Source organism: Paraphaeosphaeria sporulosa (assembly GCF_001642045.1).
Source record: "Paraphaeosphaeria sporulosa strain AP3s5-JAC2a unplaced genomic scaffold CC84scaffold_8, whole genome shotgun sequence".
NCBI lineage: Eukaryota > Fungi > Ascomycota > Dothideomycetes > Pleosporales > Didymosphaeriaceae > Paraphaeosphaeria > Paraphaeosphaeria sporulosa.
The window spans coordinates 1620896-1638209 of NW_017253367.1; the positions used below are offsets into that span (position 1 = coordinate 1620896).

Here is a 17314-nt window from a genome sequence, read left to right on the forward strand (position 1 = left end):
GATGAGTAGTTGGATGGATTGCTAGGGAGATGGTGTGCGTGGTTAGAATGGTGATACCTGAAGTGATCCCGGGGCAAGATTCCGGGTGGAAGTTGAGGGCAAGGTTGAGGGTGAGGGTGAGGGTGAGGGTGAGGGTGATGTTGAGGTTGAGGTTGAGGTTAAGATCAGAACTGGAGTTGGAGATGATGTCCAGGCTAAGCGTGGTAGTATAGACGCGCCCTGGATATCGATATCCGCGTCCCCATCCAAACCAAAGTGTGCGGGGTAGTTACCTGCGACTCACGGACGTTAGCTGCAAGTTGCACGCGGCGCATCGGGGTGTAACGCTCAACAACGAGATCGCCTTCTCATTACCACCAGCACATGGCCCACTATCGCAGAGTAATCGCCCCATGTTATCTCGTCTAATGCGTTCCAATCACCCGCTTCAAATCCCCCCAACGAACGAGCACCAGCTCATGCCTAGGCTAGCCAAGAAGGAAGTATAATACAAATGCCCGCTAAATCAATGGGCGAAAGGAGAAGAGGCCCAACTCAAAGCTGCACCTGCTTGCCCGCGCGGCGAGGCGATCCATGCTGCGGACTGCAGCCTGAGATATGGCTTTGACCAAGAGTTGCGCGGTCAGACAGACGAGAGGAAATGCGATGGCGCGGGAAGTCCATCGGACCATCGCATCGAAAGGGAGCAAGCCTATCGTGGTCTGGGCGGCAGATGCTACCCACGGAGCTGCACGTGGCCCTGAATATTTGGCCTGATGAGGGTATTTGTCTAAAGTTCTTTCGATGCCCTCAGTTCTTCTCGTTGTAGCGGTTGTTCTCGATGGATTGCTTGTGCCCAGGTGCCGTCTGCCAAAAGTCCAGGCTCGTAATAACATCGTTACCCAACTCATCTTCATATGCATAAATAATCTGTTTCGTATCAGTATCTTGCCTCTCAAAGATCCGAGTGCTCGATAACATACCTCTCTGGTGGATGTGTGCAGCCACCTGATATTCTTCGCTGTGACAATGTGTACAAGAGCTCCGCTCTCCATATGCCGTATTTCGATGAAGCTAGGCTCAAAAGCGAGGATATAAGGATGGAAGATGGCAAATGCTTGCGGTGTACCTTCCCATGCAATTCGCCAATCAGGCCTGGCTCGCCACCCGTTCCTGTTGACGAAAAAGGAGTAGTCCGTGTAGCAGAGAAGAAACTCGCTCGCCAATCGTTCGATATGAATTGGTTTGATGTTTTCCTTCCGTACAACAAAGTCGAGCGAGGTGTCGGCCTGATCCAGTAGTGACTGCGTCTCCAATGTTTCAAGACTAACAACCTCAAAGCCCTTCGCGCACCCAACGCAGAGCTTGGACCGCAAGAAGTGTATGGAAGTAGATTCTGTGGGAATGTAGAACTCCTTGTACGGCTTAAGCTGGTCTTGTCCGGTCGAGAGCATCTTGGCGAAGCCAGACTTCCTCGATTTGTTCGCCATGTTCTCCTTAGGCTCGAAGACTTTGATAGTCGTGGACAAAGTCGATGTTTTGACTGAGGCAACTAGTTGCTGACCTAGACAGATACCGGACTTGAAGAAGTTGGCATGACAGATCTTTCTCGGGCGCTTGGCGACCGCGTTGTTCTCGTTGGGGTCCAACGCTTCCAGCGAGTACGAGAACAAGGTCTTATCGGACAGTACCAGGACGATCTGATGTTGCTCGAGAACATCGATTTGGGTAACCGCCTTGCAATCGAGTACTCGCTGTGGCTTGTGTGACGCATCCTTCGGCTTGCGGTCAGTAACAAAAATACCAGCGTCGGTACCGAAAGCGATTTTTCGACCACCGTCTGATCAACGTTAGTAACATCTTAGTACGTGGACCAATATACTCACCCAGCGGAACAGCGCAAGTAACCCGGATGGCTGCGGTGAAGAACCCTTCATTGATGATGGACCGAGTGAAAATGTTGCTGCGGTCCCTCAAGTTCTTCTGTTGCGAATCGATATGCTCCATCCACTTTTGCTGGGATATCTGGGTACTTGCGTATAGAGTAAGCTCGTAACCACCCTTTCCAAGATGTCTGAAAGTTATTGGATAAATCTGCTGCTTCGCTGCATCGCCCTTCGGTGTTGCTGCAGCGATTGCCTTGGCACCCATCAAATTGGCCGATGGGCGCTTCGCGATGCCGATTTTGGGAATGATCTCATCCATTTGGCCAATGACTAAGAGTTCTAATGGAATTGGCTTTTTATAAACCTTCTGCTCTTCGCGCTTGTTGACGACCTTGGAGCGGACGAGAAGTACAGCATGGTCGAAGAGGTAGCAAGTGATGTCGCCCGTCTGTTCAGTTGGCGTCTTCTTGAGGTTGCCCTTGAAGACTAGTTGTCGGTTCTCGTCGGTCAACTTCAGATCCACAAACTCGCCGGGCCTAAACTTGAGATCCCGATTCAACTGCATAAGATTGAAATGGTTTTCAGCCTTGCCGGACTCAATGTTAACCTTGGAAAGCGTGTCCTTGATCATCTTGATAGCCTTGGGTATGTCTTGCTTGTCGGGGTTGTCGTCTGCGGTGTATTTCTGAATATTCTCCAAGAGCAGGGGATATCTTGCTAGACGCGTTGTAGGCTTGGTAAGGTAACCATTAAGTTCAAGCTTCCTCGACTCTTTCATTCGCTCCACTTCGTCCACAAACTTCGTGAACTGGAGATTGGTCCGCTTCTCGTGCTCAAACTCGTACTTACCGAACAGCTGATTTGCGCCATACTTGATGAAAGGTGCGAAGTGGGGCACATATTCTAGGAAGATATCGCCGATGGAGTCCACCACTGGGTTTTTCTGCTGTCGCCGAGTGAGAGACTCTGCAAGTCTAGAGTTGACCATGTAAACGTCTTGACAGTTCGAGAACACGGTCCTCACGAATTTCTCCCTCCTATGTTCCGGAATAGGTGATGTCGCGGGGTTCCGTAGCGGTTTCATCCAGAAGTCCCTCAAATATTCCAAATCCTTCACAAAGTCACGCTCGGTGTACATAAGTTCCGAAATAACTTCTTGCCGCTTCTTCTCCTTATCAGAGACGCTTTCAGCGACCTCCTTGGAGACAGTGTTGATCCAGAGTTTCTGCTCCTCCGAGTCGAGGTCCTCGTGCAAACTAGCGTGAGAAGTTTCGCGCTTCAGACCCGTGGGTCTCAGGTTCAATCGGGCTTGTTGTTCCAAGCGGCGTGGGCATGCGATTGAGTAACAAAGTCGATCGCGCGTACACGTAGGCGAATAACATTCCGTAAGAAGGGTAAAGACACCGTTGACCTGCTCTGCCCCCTCTTCCAGCATCGTCTCCTGAAACTGATATACCTCGTTGGTCGAGTCACGGAGCCTATGGGCGTACGTAACATCGTGGAAAAACCTCTGGGCGTCGAGCGAGCGGCCCAGGAGTAGTGCAAGGTTCCGGTCCGTGGTTTTGATGATGTACGCTATGAGGTCGACTGCTTCTGCGCCAGTGAAGGAGTTGTTGTAAACCAGTCCGTCCTTCTGCTTTTCAGTGATCGGGATGCGATCCTTGAACACTTCGGCTACCCGAGAGAGCAGAGCGGGATACACAAGGGGAGAACGACGCTGAGCTACGATTCCTACTTGGCCACCTTGATTGGACTGTGAGGAAGCTCGGTTGTTGCTGGTCACAGTCTGGGTAGAACTGGGCCGCGTCATTGACGAGCTCATTGTGTCGGTGCGTTCAGAGGGCGGGACGACCGTGGATGCCATAGACATGGTCCGGATCTGAGGTATGCTGCCTTGGCTGCCGTGGCTCGCGTTCCTTGTCTTGCTTCCTGGTCCAGCACTCATAGGCGGCGATACTTGGTTCGGATCAGCCATAGGCGAAGTCTCGGGATCTCCCGACTCTCTTCTCCTTGAAGGAATAACTCTTCCACTCATTGTCTGCGCGTATTCGGGATCTCGAGAGTAGGAAGTCATGGACATGGTACGTTCGTCAGGGCGCTCTGGCACCACGCGACCTTGAGCAGTTGTTCGCGCCATGTGATTCATGTAGGGCTGCTGCCGGAATGTATTCGCAGGAGACATGTACCCAGGGCCTGGCGCATTGAACTGGGGGCGAGGTACGGCGGCCATTGACTGCGATCGGTACGGGTCGTTGTGCATGGCCGGGCCAGGACCAGGGCCGAAACGCTGCGGCACAGGCTTGTTGAAGGGCGGCTGTCCCTGTGGGGAGTCGCGTGAATCGAAGCGCTGGGGCTGCCCATATGGCTGACGCTCGGGCCGAAGTGGTCGAGGGAGATACTGCGGTTGGGGCTGGCGTTGAGCTTGGGGTGGGGAGACGCCGTCGGCCATTCTCTGCTGTGGTGGATAGCCGTTCGGAGGCCCGCGGTTGTAGCCGTCGGGCTGCTGGCCGTAGCCGTGCGGACGCTGCTGGTCGTAGTTGGCAGGAGGCCGCTGGTCAAATTGCGGTGGAGGGCGCCGATCATAGCCGTTTATTGGCTGTCGCATTGGGGGCGCGCGCTGCATCATGTCGGCCGTCTGCGCGGACATGGTCGCGGCTCGGTCCTGCTGCATCATGGGCCGCTGCGAAGTCATGGTCTGCGAGCGCCCTGCCATGGCTGGGCTGGCCCCGAAGATGTTCGCAAAGGCGGCATCCCGGGCGCCAGTGGGTTGGCCGGGGCGCGCGTACTCTCTCCCCTGCTGCTGGTTGTAGTCGGCCATGTCACCTTCTTTCGTTGCAGGGCCCGTCAGCGTCTACTGCACATCCGCACGCGCGAGGGGCGGCTCTGGGGATTGGTTTTGCAGGGAGCTCTCACGGCGTGCTGGCCACGGGGCGGCGCGGTGGAGGCGGGGCGAGGGCGGGCCAGGCGGGCAGAGCGGCTGTCTGGGCGTCTTTCTGCGTGCAGCGAGCGAGCAGCAGGCGCGCTGGGAGGAGGGTCGCGGAGGGCGGGCGGGGCTCGCGGCGGGCGATGCAGCAAACGAGGGTTGCTTGTGCTGGCGGGAGCGGGACGTTCTGTCTCCCTGACTACAGGCGCGGCTGTTTGACCATGCGAACAATCAGCCTGGATGGACTTGTCGGGCAGCAAGCACAGGGCGATGGGGGTGAAAGGATAGGGGGCTCGGGGCGGGGTCGACGAATGGCCTTTTGCTGCCCTTGGGGTCTCTGCGGGCTCATTGCACACCTGTGGTGGAGTTCGCTGCATCGCCAAGAGGCGCCTATCACGCTCGGGCACGCTTCCGCCTCGCCTTGAGCTCCTGCATCATCACAGCTCCCTCCATCCGACCGCCGCCGTCCACGCCTCCACGACAGCTGCAGAGCGCGCGACAACATGGATAATCAACTCACCCCGAGCTTTGCGCCGTTCGTCGGCATGGTACGTCATGACCCAGGGCGAGCAAAGTGCATAGCTAACAGTGCATAGAGCGGCATCGCCTTCGCAGTGAGTTTTGGAACATTGAGGTAGCTATGGACACGAATGCTGACTGTTCACAGATGATATTTGGATGTGGGTATTGAAGGCGGAGGCTAGGATGTTGCGCAACTAACGGCCTGCAGGTCTCGGTGCTGCCTATGGCACGGCAAAGTCGGGCATTGGCATCTCAGGTGTAGGCACATACAGACCTGACCTGATTATGAAGGTAGCATTTACTGCGCCCCTATGTTATTCTGACTGACCAGCACAGTGCCTGATTCCTGTCGTCATGTCCGGTATCTTAGCTGTATACGCCCTCGTCATATCAGTCCTCATTGCAAGCGACATTCGCCCGCCCCCGGATAAGAACTACTCCCTTTACACCGGCATCATGCATATGGCCGCTGGCCTGTCGGTCGGTCTGCCCGGTCTGGCCGCGGGTTACGCCATCGGCATTGTGGGCGACGTGGTACGTGGATTGGACTCCAATATCAACTTCACCCTGGCTAACACTGGTAGGGCGTGCGCGCATACATGCGCCAGTCGAGGATCTTCGTCGGCATGGTCTTGATTCTCATTTTTGCTGAAGTTTTGGGTCTTTACGGGTAGGCGTGATACAACTCGAACGCCGCCATTATCATACTGACTCAGCTTGCAGACTTATCGTTGCTCTCATCCTCAACACGCGCGCAGTGGGCTAGACGCAACGGCACGGCGACTGTACGACTACTTTTGGAGAAGCATTGTCACGCATTTTGCATCACGGAGTTATGGACTGTACAAATGCTGCTGGTACCGAGGTATGATCATGGAGCAAAACAATGCTGCGCGAGAGCGATATTGGAGAGAAGCACACTGGAGCAGTCGCATTTTTATGTTGGTAAATGTAACTGGGATCAAAAATTATATGCACGCCCAACGGCGACTCTGTGCGAAGGTGCGGCTGATATGCGGTCTGCAGGGCGTCTTGATCGCCATGCATGTCTTTAGTTGGGTAGAAAGTAGCACAGGGGAGCAGATTGCAGGAAGGCAATGGTTTACCAGACTTCGATATGCCGAGCTCTATTGCTTTCTTGCATGCCACCAGTACGGAAAGCCGCGTGATTCGCTGCCCGTTATACTCGACGTTAGCCGAGAAGCGGATGGCAGCGGTGCTTGGGCGCCGCGTGGATTGCGTCTCGTGCAGCGGGCGCGCTGCAGGTGTCAAGACTACGGCAAATGACAATTGAACCCGACATGGCTGGCAGCAACGATCCAGTGTCACAATTGGGGGTGATGGCATCCTGATTGACGGACGAGGCCGCAGACCATAAGGGGAAGCTGGCGGGCTGCTTTGTCTGGGGTGCACTCCCCACGCAGTGCGTCATCCCCTCGGGCTGGCCGTCCCCTGCACCAGGCCCCGCCAGACGTCTCGCTCGCTGACAGCTCCTTGTCCATGGGTGAATGCGCCCAATTCCATGCGCCCGTGCCTCTCCCCAGGCGCCTCCTACCTGCTTGCTCTCCAACACAAACTGCTTGCCCCAGAAACACCGACCCACGACCCAGAACCATGCAGTAGACAGACGGCCCGCCCCGTGAACGACCTCGCGCGCACCTGCCCCCGATCCCTGCCCCCGCAAGCCCGCCAACATGGCAGCCGCAGTCCACAAGTTGCTGCACCCGCACCGCAGCAGAGACCAGGCCCGAGAAGAAGAGCATGAGCGACAGCACTCGGCGACGGAGCGCGCCCGCGACGAGGAGAAGCACACGCTTGCGCAGTGGGGGGAGAAGAAGGCACCGCTCGAGCCTGGCCAGATTGACAAAGACCCCGACCAGAAGATGGTTGGGCACTCGTCCAGCGTGCTGCGGAAGGAGGACTTTGAGCTAATCAAGACGCTGGGCACCGGTGAGTGTGCTGGAACTAGGGGCAGTGGGAGAGGCTGACGGGCGACAGGCACTTTTGCGCGGGTCTGGCTGGTGAGGGTGAAGAATGCGAGGGATGGCGAAGAGAACCAGGTGTTTGCACTCAAGATCCTGCGCAAAATGGACGGTATGCATGCGCCATCTTTCTCGAATCCATAGCACGGCTGACAGCGCGTAGTGATCCGCCTGAAGCAAGTCGAACATGTCCGCAACGAGAGTGAGCAATCCCACGGATACATTGTGGATATGTCGTTCTGCAGAAGAGAGTCCTTTTCCTCGCCCGGCGAAGACATGCACACGGTAGCTGTTCCCGTTGATTGAGTTGCGCTGAACCTGCGCCTCTAGGGAACGTCCTCGCTGCTGTCGCAGGCCACCCCTTCATAACGACAATGGTCGCCAGCTTCCAGGACCACGACTCGCTGTACATGCTGGTGAGGAACATATGTACCAGCACCGCAATGCTTTACTGACCGACGCAGCTCGATTACTGCCCAGGCGGCGAGGTCTTCAGCTACCTCCGAAGAGCCCGACGCTTCAACGAACCTACATCCCAATTCTATGCGGCCGAAATCGTCCTCATTTTGGAGTTCTTGCACGAGCGGGAAGGCGTCGCATACCGCGACCTGAAACCTGAGAACATCCTGATCGATGCCGAGGGCCATCTCAAGCTAGTGGATTTTGGATTTGCGAAGAAGGTCGAAAACAGTGGGTGCAACATTCACAGAGAAAAGGAGTAGAACTGACAATTGCAGGGGAAACATACACATTGTGCGGCACGCCCGAGTATCTGGCACCCGAGGTCATCAGGAACACCGGTACGTCACCCGCGCGCCCACTCCCCTGGATCAGCTAACCTTGCAGGCCACGGCACCGCAGTTGATTGGTGGGCCTTTGGCATCTTGGTGTACGAGTTCCTCGTTGGCCAGCCGCCCTTCTGGGACCAGAACCCCATGAAGATCTACGAACAGTGGGTCCTTCTCCCCATCACGTCCCATGCCCTCCTCTAACACCTTCCCCAATCAGAATCGTAGAAGGCCGTGTGCGCTTCCCATCGGCCATGTCCGCCGATGCCCGCGACCTGATCTCCGGCCTCTGCACCGTGGACACCTCCAAACGCCTCGGCAACATCTCGGGCGGCGCCAGCACAGTCAAGAGCCACGCCTGGTTTAAGGACATCGACTGGGACGCTTTGTACCATCGCAAGGTGCAGGGGCCGATAGTACCCCATCTGCGGGGCCCGGCCGACACGCGGAATTTCGACGAGTATGAACCTGAGAGTATACATCGTGAGGCGTACACCAAGGACATGCAGGAGAAGTACGAGGACTCGTTCGAGGACTTTTAGATGGGAGACGCGGATTTTATAGGGGCTATTGTGAGTGATGGGCGTGGGATTCGGAGTTACCGAGAGTGGGGCTCTGTACGAGGGCTTGGGAGATGGCGGCGAGGGAGCAGAGCAGAAGCTCCTGACGTCCACCTAGTCGAAGTGGTTCGCTGGCGATGGTTTCATTCACGGTTTCTTGGTTCGGTCTGGCTTTGCGTGTTTGCATAGCCGTTGGAAGCGACGCACGAGGGAATGTATGGAAATGGTATGATTGGATTGGATTGGGATGGATTGGCTTGGGAAACGAGATACCTGTGCATGAGAGCATGTCTTATCACGTCTTGTCTATACTCCGGCTAGCTTTGGCGTCTACATGGTGGGTTGTATTTCTAGGCAATCGAATATGTCTGATGCAGACTGAACGTTTGTTCCGAATTGCGGTGAGAATTTGTCGTGTCTCGTTCGCCTGCTGCCTCCGGGGTCCGCTCTCTCTCGTGGTATTAGTGGCGTCCCTGGGCGCCCGATGCTTTGCTATTGCGCACACCCCTCGTTTCTGTGTCGCTTGTATCGTTTGTGCCATGTCGATGACCTGCGCTTTTGTCTTACCGTCATGAACATGACGTCTCCGCATAGCTTGTGCCATGTCGATACCTGCCAGAAAGTAGTAGCCTGGGAGCTATTCTCATGCTAAACATATCCCTGTCAGTATCTCAGCGCTCCAGCGTTCTGAGTAGTTGCATTTCCTAGTGAGGGCAATTGATGACCCCGTGCTGGCGAACGGCGAACCACAAAACAGGGAAAGGTAGTGTATAAATAACATTGAAGATATGGGTGTATTAATTGCGGCGACCGTTCAAACCTGGTAAACCTCGATACGGACTCCCCGTCCCCAACTCGCTCGCTCCATGTGTCGGGCTCATCGGTCCCAACTCCGCCACATCATTCCCCATACTCGGCAGCTCGCTGATCGGTCTTGTCGCTCCCGGTGCGCTGTCATGCGCATACTTGTGTTCCCGGACGGGTGTGTACTGGTACGATGCGTTTGGTATTGCGGCCGTGCTCGTCCCGCTGTCTGGCATCTCGATGGTCTTGGTTTCGCGGCGCTTTCTTGCGCGGCGGAGCAAGACGAGGATGCCGGCCAGGACTGCGGCAATGGCGACGAGGCCGCCGAGGACGATGCCTGCTATGGCGCCTTTGGAGAGGCTGGAACCGGAGTCGGACGGTGAGACTGGGGGGAGGGAGGTAGAGGTTGAGTTTGGGGAGGCGGCGGAGAGCTTGATCTGCGTAGTGTTGTAGATGTCCGCGTCGAGGTCGATGTTTTTGCCGGGTTTTGTGTTGCAGAGCTCTTTCAGAGTTGCTACGACTGTTGGGCATGGTTAGCGGATAATTTGTATCGTAGTGCTGTGCAGAAACCTACTGTTACCCAGTATCGTCAAGCCCTTGCCGTCGTAGAGACACTTTATACAATTCTGCGCATCGGATGTGTAGTTGCCGTTGCTGTCGCAGTAGCTGTAGCTCTCGGGATCGCTTTTCACGCGGTAGTCCGATGCTGCGTATATGGGGTTGCATGCTGAGAAGCACTGTTTGTATGGCTCCTTGGAAGAGATATTGTCGTCACTTTCCTCCGCGAAGCGTCCGAACAAGCAATAGTCAGCTGCTCCGCGATTGTTAACTTGAGAGAGAAACAGTTAGCATACTTGTTGCTGGAGAGCTATCTGGGAAGTGTGCACTTACATAGGAACCATTGTGTGTCTCTCTCGCCGCTTTCTTCGTCACCCCAGCCACTTGACTGCATGCATGTCTGGCACTCTGCGAATTTCTTCGCGACCTTTGTCGCATTCTTTCCCACAAAGTCCTTATCCATGCAGGCGAGGTCAGGACCGAATGTCAGAGATGCATTCGTCCAACTTGGGTTGCCCTTGTTTGGATCATCGAGACATTTTTTTGCACATGGTGAATTCGGTGCGACCTCGAGACCAGCTATAAACTGCAGGAGTAGCGCGATCGAGTAGACTTGCCGTCTGATCATGCTTCCTGATGTGACAACTCGGTGTGCGGACGCGATCGAGGATGATGGAGCAGTGATCAGCTCTCTTCACGCGATTTCGTGAATGTCACGGATTAAGGGAATGAGGAAAGAGAACCTGCGGCCCTCTTGACACAGGATCTTCATTGCAAGGCGCCCCGCTCCTCCTAGACCGCCGTTATTCACAGGTGCTCGCGCTGGGGCTGTACATAAGCATCTATGAATAGCCAGTCTAGCTTTAAAGGGTTTAGTTGACTGGTAGTTTGAGAGATTCGAGCAAGCTGCAACAAGTGGAGGTTTAGATCTTCAGACCCAAGTCGAAAGCCTGCAATCTCGGGTAATGAATTGGGAGACGAGTTTCGAAGGGGACTTTGTAACGGAACCTGGAATAATGGAAGTGCCAGTCTCGGTACATAAAGTCAACCACCTTTCCTTCGGAGCATGTCGGAAATGCCCAGACTTCCGAGATACTGTCGGCTAGAAGGTAGTTTTCCTGCTTTGCCCCTTCTTCAGTCATGACTGTCAGAACTTTTGCCATTAAGCTTCTAGGATGGGGTCCAGGATCAGTTGTGAGAGGCTTGGTAACGTGGCGGTGCGCAACCCGTGAACGGTTTCGATAGACAGGCTTTCGGAAGCCGATAGAGGACTTATCTCCTTCCGGGTTCTGCTGTGCACCTGCGACTACGGCTACTCGTACCTGCAGTCGATGCAACGTGCTTAGCAAATGCTCGCATGGGGTGCTTATGGTCGGCAGAAACTCTTAGCGTGTCGCAGAGCTTTCATATCTAACCCTGGTATGAAATCCACAGCCATTACTCGGTGTAATAAGTGGTGGTATTCTCGTACATATCTGTGAAGGGTGGAACGTGGTGTTGTGCTACATGCTTGGCGTCATGACGCGCGACACGCGACGCGCGCGGAAGCCGCGAACGAAGCGCAACGGATGTTTGCATCTAGCAGCATGATATGCCCAAAAGCGAACGCTGCAATCACCAATAGCATGGAAAGCGTACAATTCCGATTGTATTCTTTGGGCTGTGCTAATTAGTAATCATTATCGACGGAACGGAATGACATCGATTTCTAAGCTTCTTCCAGAGTGGGACGCAAACGCGCCTTGTAGCTTCCCTAAACGTCCACGTTGACCCCTCATGGCGCTTAAAAGACCCCTCACCTTCGTACAGCTTCGTAGCACCTCTCGAAGCCTCTCGTACCTTGCTTGCCTACGACATTCAGCTCCCGCTCCCGCCTTTCCTCGATCGCATACCCAAGCTTCATTCCGCACGTCTGCTCGGCAGCGACAAGAAGACGACATGTCAGAGCGTCCCACCGGCCTCAAGGCAAACAAGGGCATCGAGCTCCTTACCTTTGGCACACCCAATGGCGTGAAAGCTTCCATCATCTTGGAGGAACTCAAGGAGGCATACGGCATGGATTACACATGGTGAATGGCTGCGGCGACAACCGCGTGAGATGTGCGCTCACTACGAACACCTCTAGGCAATCAATCAACATCATGCAGAATATACAGAAAGAGCCTTGTAAGCTGCTCGCAAGGTGGCGTGATACACTGCCGAGGCTGACTATACATAGGGTTCACAAAGCTGTGTCCCAATGGCCGTATTCCCGTCATCGTCGACCACGACAAGGGCGGCTTCGCGGTTATGGAGGGTCTCGCAATCCTCACCTACCTGACAAGGACCTATGATCCCGAGCATAAGTTCTCTTTCACAGACCCGCTAGACATCAGCCGCGCAGAGCAGTGGATGGCATGGCAGCACGGTGGCCTCGGTCCCATGCAGGGCCAAGCGAACCATTTCAATAGATTCGCTCCCGAGCGCATCCCTTATGGCATGCAGCGATGTGAGTATGAGAAATGCGAGACATCTAGGCTTTGCTAAGTGTGTTATGCAGACACTGGCGAGACGGAGCGCCTTGTCGGCGTCCTGAACACCGCTCTCGAGGGCACCGACTACCTTGTTGGCAACAAGTACTCTATCGCGGATATTGCGTCTTATGGATGGGTCTCAATGCTTCGGTTCTCAGGGATTGAGATCGACGACTTCCCGAATGTCAAGGCGTGGGCGGACCGCATCGGCGCGCGACCAGCAGTTCAGAAAGGAATGGCTGTCCCATCAAAGTCGCCTTTCGGTAATGACACATATTCACAGAAGCTGAAGGACGACAAGGAGTTCGCGGAGAAGGAGGAGAAGGTGAAGGAACAAATCAAGGCCGCGAAGGAGAAGTACGGATACAAATATGCCTCCCCTTGAGCTTGTCGAGAAGCTCGTCGAATCGGCGACCTAGCACCACAGTGGTACCCGGTAGTAATCAATAAAAGATGATCCGATTTAGGCTCGCGACCTGAGCTACAATATCATGTGAATTGATTCTTGTGACACGAAGAGGAAAAACGGGTTCAGGAGTAAGAGGACCATCAATTCAATGCACAGCTACCTCTCTAGCTGTTCTTGTCTTACATTTTTAGGCCTGGGTAACTCACACAGACCCACGGCGTTTCATGGCCGGCGGCATCTCCATCAATACATGCACTTCGACCGCCTCTGCGTCCATTTTCGCGTTGAAACACAGCCGATGAAGCTCTTCGGCGGCTTGCCTCAGGACCAATCAACACCGCGTTGCCCCCTGACAGCAAATATCCTTGGCGTCCGTCATCGGCGCCAAACTTTAGCGATTGGAGATGCAGGGCACCAGGCTATCTGGGCCCTCTCTACACGCCAGGAGGGCGCCAACGTGATTGTGGCGCGTTCTTGGTGGCTCACTCAGTTGCACAACTGGATCGCATATAAGACGTCCAGACAGTCATCTTGCCCACGGCATCACATCCTTGCGAGTCTTCGTCGCAGTATACATTCACTCCAGCAGCTGTGCTGCTTTGTTCTCCTACTATAATTATTGGGGTCTACTCTTAGATTTCTTGTACTCTCCGTTATCAAGTTTCCAAATTCTTTGCCGATCATTGTACAAAAACAGCCGCCCCTTGTCCACGAGGCGCAACTGCCATTTACAACACACCATCCCGCTTCAACGACGTCACCGCGATAACCCCTGCTCAACCACCATTTCTTTGAGGGCACGCGCCTCGTCACCAACAATAACCCCACAACGACAATAGGATTGTCAGCATTGAGCGCAAATCCATTCTTTTGTCCCAGAGGCAATTATAATAGTGACTGCATTCCTCTGTCGTCACCACTCCGTCGCACTCGCACACGCATCGCGCGCAACAACCGACTCACTCTCCCTTCACCTTGCAAAAGAGCCCCAACTCGCACCACCCAAACTAAACTCTCCCACGTAAGCGCCCCGAACAACTCTCAGAGCTGCGCAGAAATCTGACAATAAGTCAAGTCATCCTCATGGCTTTCAAATTCCTATCACGCGGCTCGATGAAGGGTGAAAAGGTCGGCATGGCGAACAACCTGAGGGCCAGCATGACGCCTGGCTCCATTCTCCGCATCCTCATGCGCTTCTTCCAGTTGATCATGGGCATCGTTGTTATCGGGCTCTACGCGCAGGACCTCAACCGCGCCCATAAGGCGGGCGTCAAGTACGACTCCAAGTGGATGTACGCCACCATCACCGGAACTCTTGCAGCGTTCTGGGCCATCGTCTGCATGCTCCCACTCGTCAAGGCTTGGTTTCTTTTCGGCATCGACTTTATCGTTTTTATCCTGTACATCGCGGCCTTTGGCATCTTCGGCAAGATGTACATCAAGGAGGATCCCGAGGGCAATGGCGGCATTAAGCGCATGAAGAACGCCGTGTGGATCTTGCTTACGAACATGATCCTTTGGTTCATCACTTTCGTCTACGGAGCCGTCGTCTTCTGGAAGTACTGGAAGGGTAAGAACGGCCCTACCGTAGTTGTCTGAATTATCGCTGACTTGGAGACAATAGGACGTACGACCTTCACTAGCCGCGCCCCTAACCATCCCTCGATGTCCCACGCTTAGTCGCGAACCCCATGAAGATGATGATGAGTTGGCAGACCCGTGCTAATTTGCGATGCTAGAGGACTACGATCAACATAACATTGAACGTTTCCTTCTAGAATTCTCGCCGTCGCGTCCATTCATCTACCAATTTCCTATTATTATGTTTCTTTAGCATCGATATACCCTGCGCTGCATTTTGGCAGCTATCCAAGCGTTGTGCTGTACGATATATCTGTCTTTGCAAGCACTTCTGTCCCTCTGTCTGAGCTGAAATTTCAAGTTTGTGTGTCTCAAATTCGACGGTGAGCGTTTGGCAGCGAACATAAGATTGCCTTCTAGCTGTCGTTGATGTTCTTGTCCTTTTCCGCGCAGATTGCTGCTCGATATGCCAATGAACAGTACATTATACCCCTGGCCAACATTTTCTAGTTGATAGCGTGATGTGCTGAACCATCAGCTGGCGCAGGCTCCAAGCTACAAAAGTAGCCAACAGCCCGTCGAACTTGGCTGCCCCAACCAATGCGCATGCGCAGAGTCCGAGCGCGAGGCTGTGCAACTTCGTAATTGCCTTTCAGTTACCACTTCTCACATATCGCATTGCCCAAAGTGGCGGGCGGCGTTGGTATCCGCCGTATGTCCCTTGAGTGATTTCCAGCTGCCATCCACATGGGGTCGTAGGTGAAAGGCTGAGCTTTAGCGTGGTCACCGGTACCGCTTTGCTGCAGAGCAGCGTGCAGGAACGCGAGGGGCCACTGACTCAGCAGCTTGACGCGAAGCTCTAAAATCTGAAACATACACGCAGGGTATCGTAGGCGAGATGGGGTAGAGTAGTCAATACTCAGCGACGCATGCAATGCGCTTCAAACCAACTCAATCTTGATCCTTCGAGTCGACACAACATCTACCCTTCATAGTCAACCAGGGAGGCGGCAGTGATAAAACGGTCCGGCGGGGCAAGCCAAGGCGCTAAGTCGTCCAAGCCCCAGTGGCTGTGATGGAGGCAGTCGCAGTCGCAGTCGCGTCATACCGTAATGGTGGCCTTCTCTGCTATAAAGAATAAACACCAGCCCCCACCGCTTCCAGAACACCCGTCAGCCTTGACCACACACCAGTTAACTTCACCTCACCCGTTAAAACCCGGCCACCAAATCGCACATTCTGATGTACGGACAGCAGCCGCCCAACCAGGGAGGATGGAATCAGGCCCCCCCGCCTCAGGGTCAGTACGGATATAACGCGCCACCTCCGCAACAGGGTTGGGGTGCCCCACCGCCGCAGGGAAACTATCCTCCTCCCCAGCAGGGCTATCAACAACAGTATGGTGCGCCTCCACCTCAGCAGGGCCAGGGTCATTGGGGAGCACCACCTCCTGGCGGACAGCCGGGTTATGGAGCACCTCCGCCAAATCAGTATGGCTCACCTGCACCACCGCAAGGTGGGTATCAACAGCCGCCGCCTGGTCAATATGGCGCTCCTCCCCCACAGGGAGGTTATGGGCAGCCTCCCCCCCAGCAATATGGCGCGCCGCCGCCCCAACAACCCGGGTACGGTGCCCCTCCACCTCAGCAGTACGGCCAGCAATACGGTGCACCTCAGAGTTTCGGCCCGCCCACTCAGCCCTCGCTGGGTTATGGCCCCCAGCGGACTGCGAATATTGATGTGACTCAGGATGTTGAAGGCATCCGGAAAGCTATGAAGGGCTTCGGCACCAACGAGAAGGTCCTGATCCAGATATTAGCAAAGAAGGACCCCATCCAGATCAACACCATTCGCCAAGCTTACAACCAGCGGATGTTGCGAGACTTGATCAAAGATCTCGAGAAAGAGACGTCAGGCTATTTCGAGAAGGGTTTAGTTCAGATTGCCCGAGGCCCGCTCATAGGCGACTGCTACACACTCTACGAGGCAATGAAGGGTTTGGGAACCAAGGAAGCAGCTCTCGATGATGTGCTCATAGGCCGATCGAACGCTGATGTGAATGCCATAAAGGCTGAGTACCAGAACATTTTCAAGAAGACTCTAGAAGCCGACTTGAGGGGTGACCTTTCAGCCGCAACCGAGAAGATGTGTAAGTGGAATTGTAAAAGTCCAAGTCTAATGGTTTACTAATAGCAACGTAGACATGATGGTCATCGCCGCGCGCCGCGCAGAAGATTCGAATCCAGTCATGCCACAAGCCGTCGAGCAGGATGTCACCGAGCTGCAGCGCGGAATGGGTAACATGATCAGCAAGAACGCTAGTTCCGTCTGTGACCTCTTGTTCACCCGGAACGATGCTCAAATCCGCGCTATTGCCCAATCTTACCAGCAACGATTTCATGAGCCCTTGGTCAAGACCATCAAATCAAAGTTCTCGGGCCACATGGAGGATGCGCTAGTGCTACTTGTCGAGCGAGCAATCAACCGCGCTGAGGCCGAAGCGACGCGCCTTGAGGACTCCATGGCCGGTCTTGGTACGAAGGATGAGCTGCTGGTACAACGTGTTGTCCGGTGTCACTGGGATCAGGGTTTCATGAGGGCTGTGAGCGATGCCTACCAGCGGAAGTACGGCAAGTCTCTGGTTAGGAGAATCGAGGGTGAGACAAGGGGCGATTATGTAAGTGAAAGTACTACATCCACGGAAGCAAGTGCTAACATATGCCCAGGAAAAACTGATGGTCGCCTGCGTTCAGTAGAGCGATGGGCCTTCTTTCACTGTTTCCCTATTATCTTTATTTTGCGATGATTC

The 17314-nt window shown here is 54.5% G+C and overlaps 8 protein-coding genes across 8 annotated transcripts; 6 read left to right on the forward strand and 2 right to left on the reverse strand.

The window, feature by feature from the left end:
- Positions 1 to 314: 314 nt before the first annotated feature.
- CC84DRAFT_1166887 (Rho1 guanine nucleotide exchange factor 1) lies at positions 315 to 5130 on the reverse strand. Its single transcript, XM_018179075.1, has 3 exons — positions 1866 to 5130; positions 963 to 1819; positions 315 to 909 (listed from the first exon to the last, which is right to left on the reverse strand). The coding sequence occupies exons 1-3, from the start codon at positions 4681 to 4683 to the stop codon at positions 790 to 792; spliced, it is 3795 nt and encodes a 1264-aa protein (XP_018033505.1). The 5' UTR covers positions 4684 to 5130; the 3' UTR covers positions 315 to 789.
- Positions 5131 to 5252: 122 nt separating this feature from the next.
- CC84DRAFT_1261760 (vacuolar ATP synthase-like protein 16 kDa proteolipid subunit) lies at positions 5253 to 6433 on the forward strand. The gene is made up of 7 exons (XM_018185094.1): positions 5253 to 5336; positions 5385 to 5402; positions 5456 to 5468; positions 5519 to 5601; positions 5647 to 5844; positions 5895 to 5980; positions 6034 to 6433. Exons 1-7 carry the CDS (start codon positions 5292 to 5294, stop codon positions 6074 to 6076), a joined length of 486 nt encoding a protein of 161 aa, XP_018033506.1. The 5' UTR covers positions 5253 to 5291; the 3' UTR covers positions 6077 to 6433.
- A 144-nt stretch (positions 6434 to 6577) lies between these two features.
- Positions 6578 to 9015, forward strand: CC84DRAFT_1125374 (Pkinase-domain-containing protein). The gene is made up of 8 exons (XM_018175716.1): positions 6578 to 7260; positions 7309 to 7404; positions 7456 to 7494; positions 7623 to 7708; positions 7757 to 7982; positions 8030 to 8092; positions 8139 to 8244; positions 8301 to 9015. Exons 1-8 carry the CDS (start codon positions 7005 to 7007, stop codon positions 8620 to 8622), a joined length of 1194 nt encoding a protein of 397 aa, XP_018033507.1. The 5' UTR covers positions 6578 to 7004; the 3' UTR covers positions 8623 to 9015.
- A 422-nt stretch (positions 9016 to 9437) lies between these two features.
- CC84DRAFT_1220041 (uncharacterized protein) lies at positions 9438 to 10630 on the reverse strand (the record flags this gene model as incomplete). Its single annotated transcript, XM_018183131.1, has 3 exons — positions 9438 to 9964; positions 10019 to 10273; positions 10336 to 10630. The coding sequence occupies 3 exons, from the start codon at positions 10628 to 10630 to the stop codon at positions 9438 to 9440; spliced, it is 1077 nt and encodes a 358-aa protein (XP_018033508.1).
- Positions 10631 to 11940: 1310 nt separating this feature from the next.
- CC84DRAFT_1220042 (glutathione S-transferase II) lies at positions 11941 to 12900 on the forward strand (the record flags this gene model as incomplete). The annotated part of the gene is made up of 4 exons (XM_018183132.1): positions 11941 to 12071; positions 12128 to 12168; positions 12221 to 12490; positions 12542 to 12900. 4 exons carry the CDS (start codon positions 11941 to 11943, stop codon positions 12898 to 12900), a joined length of 801 nt encoding a protein of 266 aa, XP_018033509.1.
- Positions 12901 to 12986: 86 nt separating this feature from the next.
- Positions 12987 to 13940, forward strand: CC84DRAFT_960703 (uncharacterized protein). The gene is made up of 2 exons (XM_018187962.1): positions 12987 to 13740; positions 13792 to 13940. The coding sequence occupies exon 1, from the start codon at positions 13073 to 13075 to the stop codon at positions 13538 to 13540; it is 468 nt and encodes a 155-aa protein (XP_018033510.1). The 5' UTR covers positions 12987 to 13072; the 3' UTR covers positions 13541 to 13740; positions 13792 to 13940.
- CC84DRAFT_960211 (uncharacterized protein) lies at positions 13748 to 14679 on the forward strand. Its single transcript, XM_018187959.1, has 3 exons — positions 13748 to 13945; positions 14000 to 14494; positions 14549 to 14679. The coding sequence occupies exons 2-3, from the start codon at positions 14008 to 14010 to the stop codon at positions 14602 to 14604; spliced, it is 543 nt and encodes a 180-aa protein (XP_018033511.1). The 5' UTR covers positions 13748 to 13945; positions 14000 to 14007; the 3' UTR covers positions 14605 to 14679.
- Positions 14680 to 15747: 1068 nt separating this feature from the next.
- On the forward strand, positions 15748 to 17261 carry CC84DRAFT_1097843 (Annexin; the record flags this gene model as incomplete). The annotated part of the gene is made up of 3 exons (XM_018174736.1): positions 15748 to 16654; positions 16707 to 17182; positions 17232 to 17261. The coding sequence occupies 3 exons, from the start codon at positions 15748 to 15750 to the stop codon at positions 17259 to 17261; spliced, it is 1413 nt and encodes a 470-aa protein (XP_018033512.1).
- Positions 17262 to 17314: the final 53 nt, after the last annotated feature.

Coding starts and splice junctions, on each gene's coding strand:
- CC84DRAFT_960211 (XM_018187959.1), top strand. CDS start 14,008: ATGGCTTTCAAATTCCTATCACGCGGCTCGATGAAGGGTGAAAAGGTC. Junction 14,495..14,548: donor CTTCTGGAAGTACTGGAAGG/GTAAGAACGGCC, acceptor TGGAGACAATAG/GACGTACGACCTTCACTAGC.
- CC84DRAFT_1166887 (XM_018179075.1), bottom strand. CDS start 4,683: ATGGCCGACTACAACCAGCAGCAGGGGAGAGAGTACGCGCGCCCCGGC. Junction 1,820..1,865: donor TACTTGCGCTGTTCCGCTGG/GTGAGTATATTG, acceptor AACGTTGATCAG/ACGGTGGTCGAAAAATCGCT. Junction 910..962: donor TGCACACATCCACCAGAGAG/GTATGTTATCGA, acceptor GATACGAAACAG/ATTATTTATGCATATGAAGA.
- CC84DRAFT_1125374 (XM_018175716.1), top strand. CDS start 7,005: ATGGCAGCCGCAGTCCACAAGTTGCTGCACCCGCACCGCAGCAGAGAC. Junction 7,261..7,308: donor AATCAAGACGCTGGGCACCG/GTGAGTGTGCTG, acceptor GACGGGCGACAG/GCACTTTTGCGCGGGTCTGG. Junction 8,245..8,300: donor CCCATGAAGATCTACGAACA/GTGGGTCCTTCT, acceptor TTCCCCAATCAG/AATCGTAGAAGGCCGTGTGC.
- CC84DRAFT_1261760 (XM_018185094.1), top strand. CDS start 5,292: ATGGATAATCAACTCACCCCGAGCTTTGCGCCGTTCGTCGGCATG. Junction 5,602..5,646: donor GACCTGACCTGATTATGAAG/GTAGCATTTACT, acceptor TGACCAGCACAG/TGCCTGATTCCTGTCGTCAT. Junction 5,981..6,033: donor GAAGTTTTGGGTCTTTACGG/GTAGGCGTGATA, acceptor CTCAGCTTGCAG/ACTTATCGTTGCTCTCATCC.
- CC84DRAFT_960703 (XM_018187962.1), top strand. CDS start 13,073: ATGCACAGCTACCTCTCTAGCTGTTCTTGTCTTACATTTTTAGGCCTG.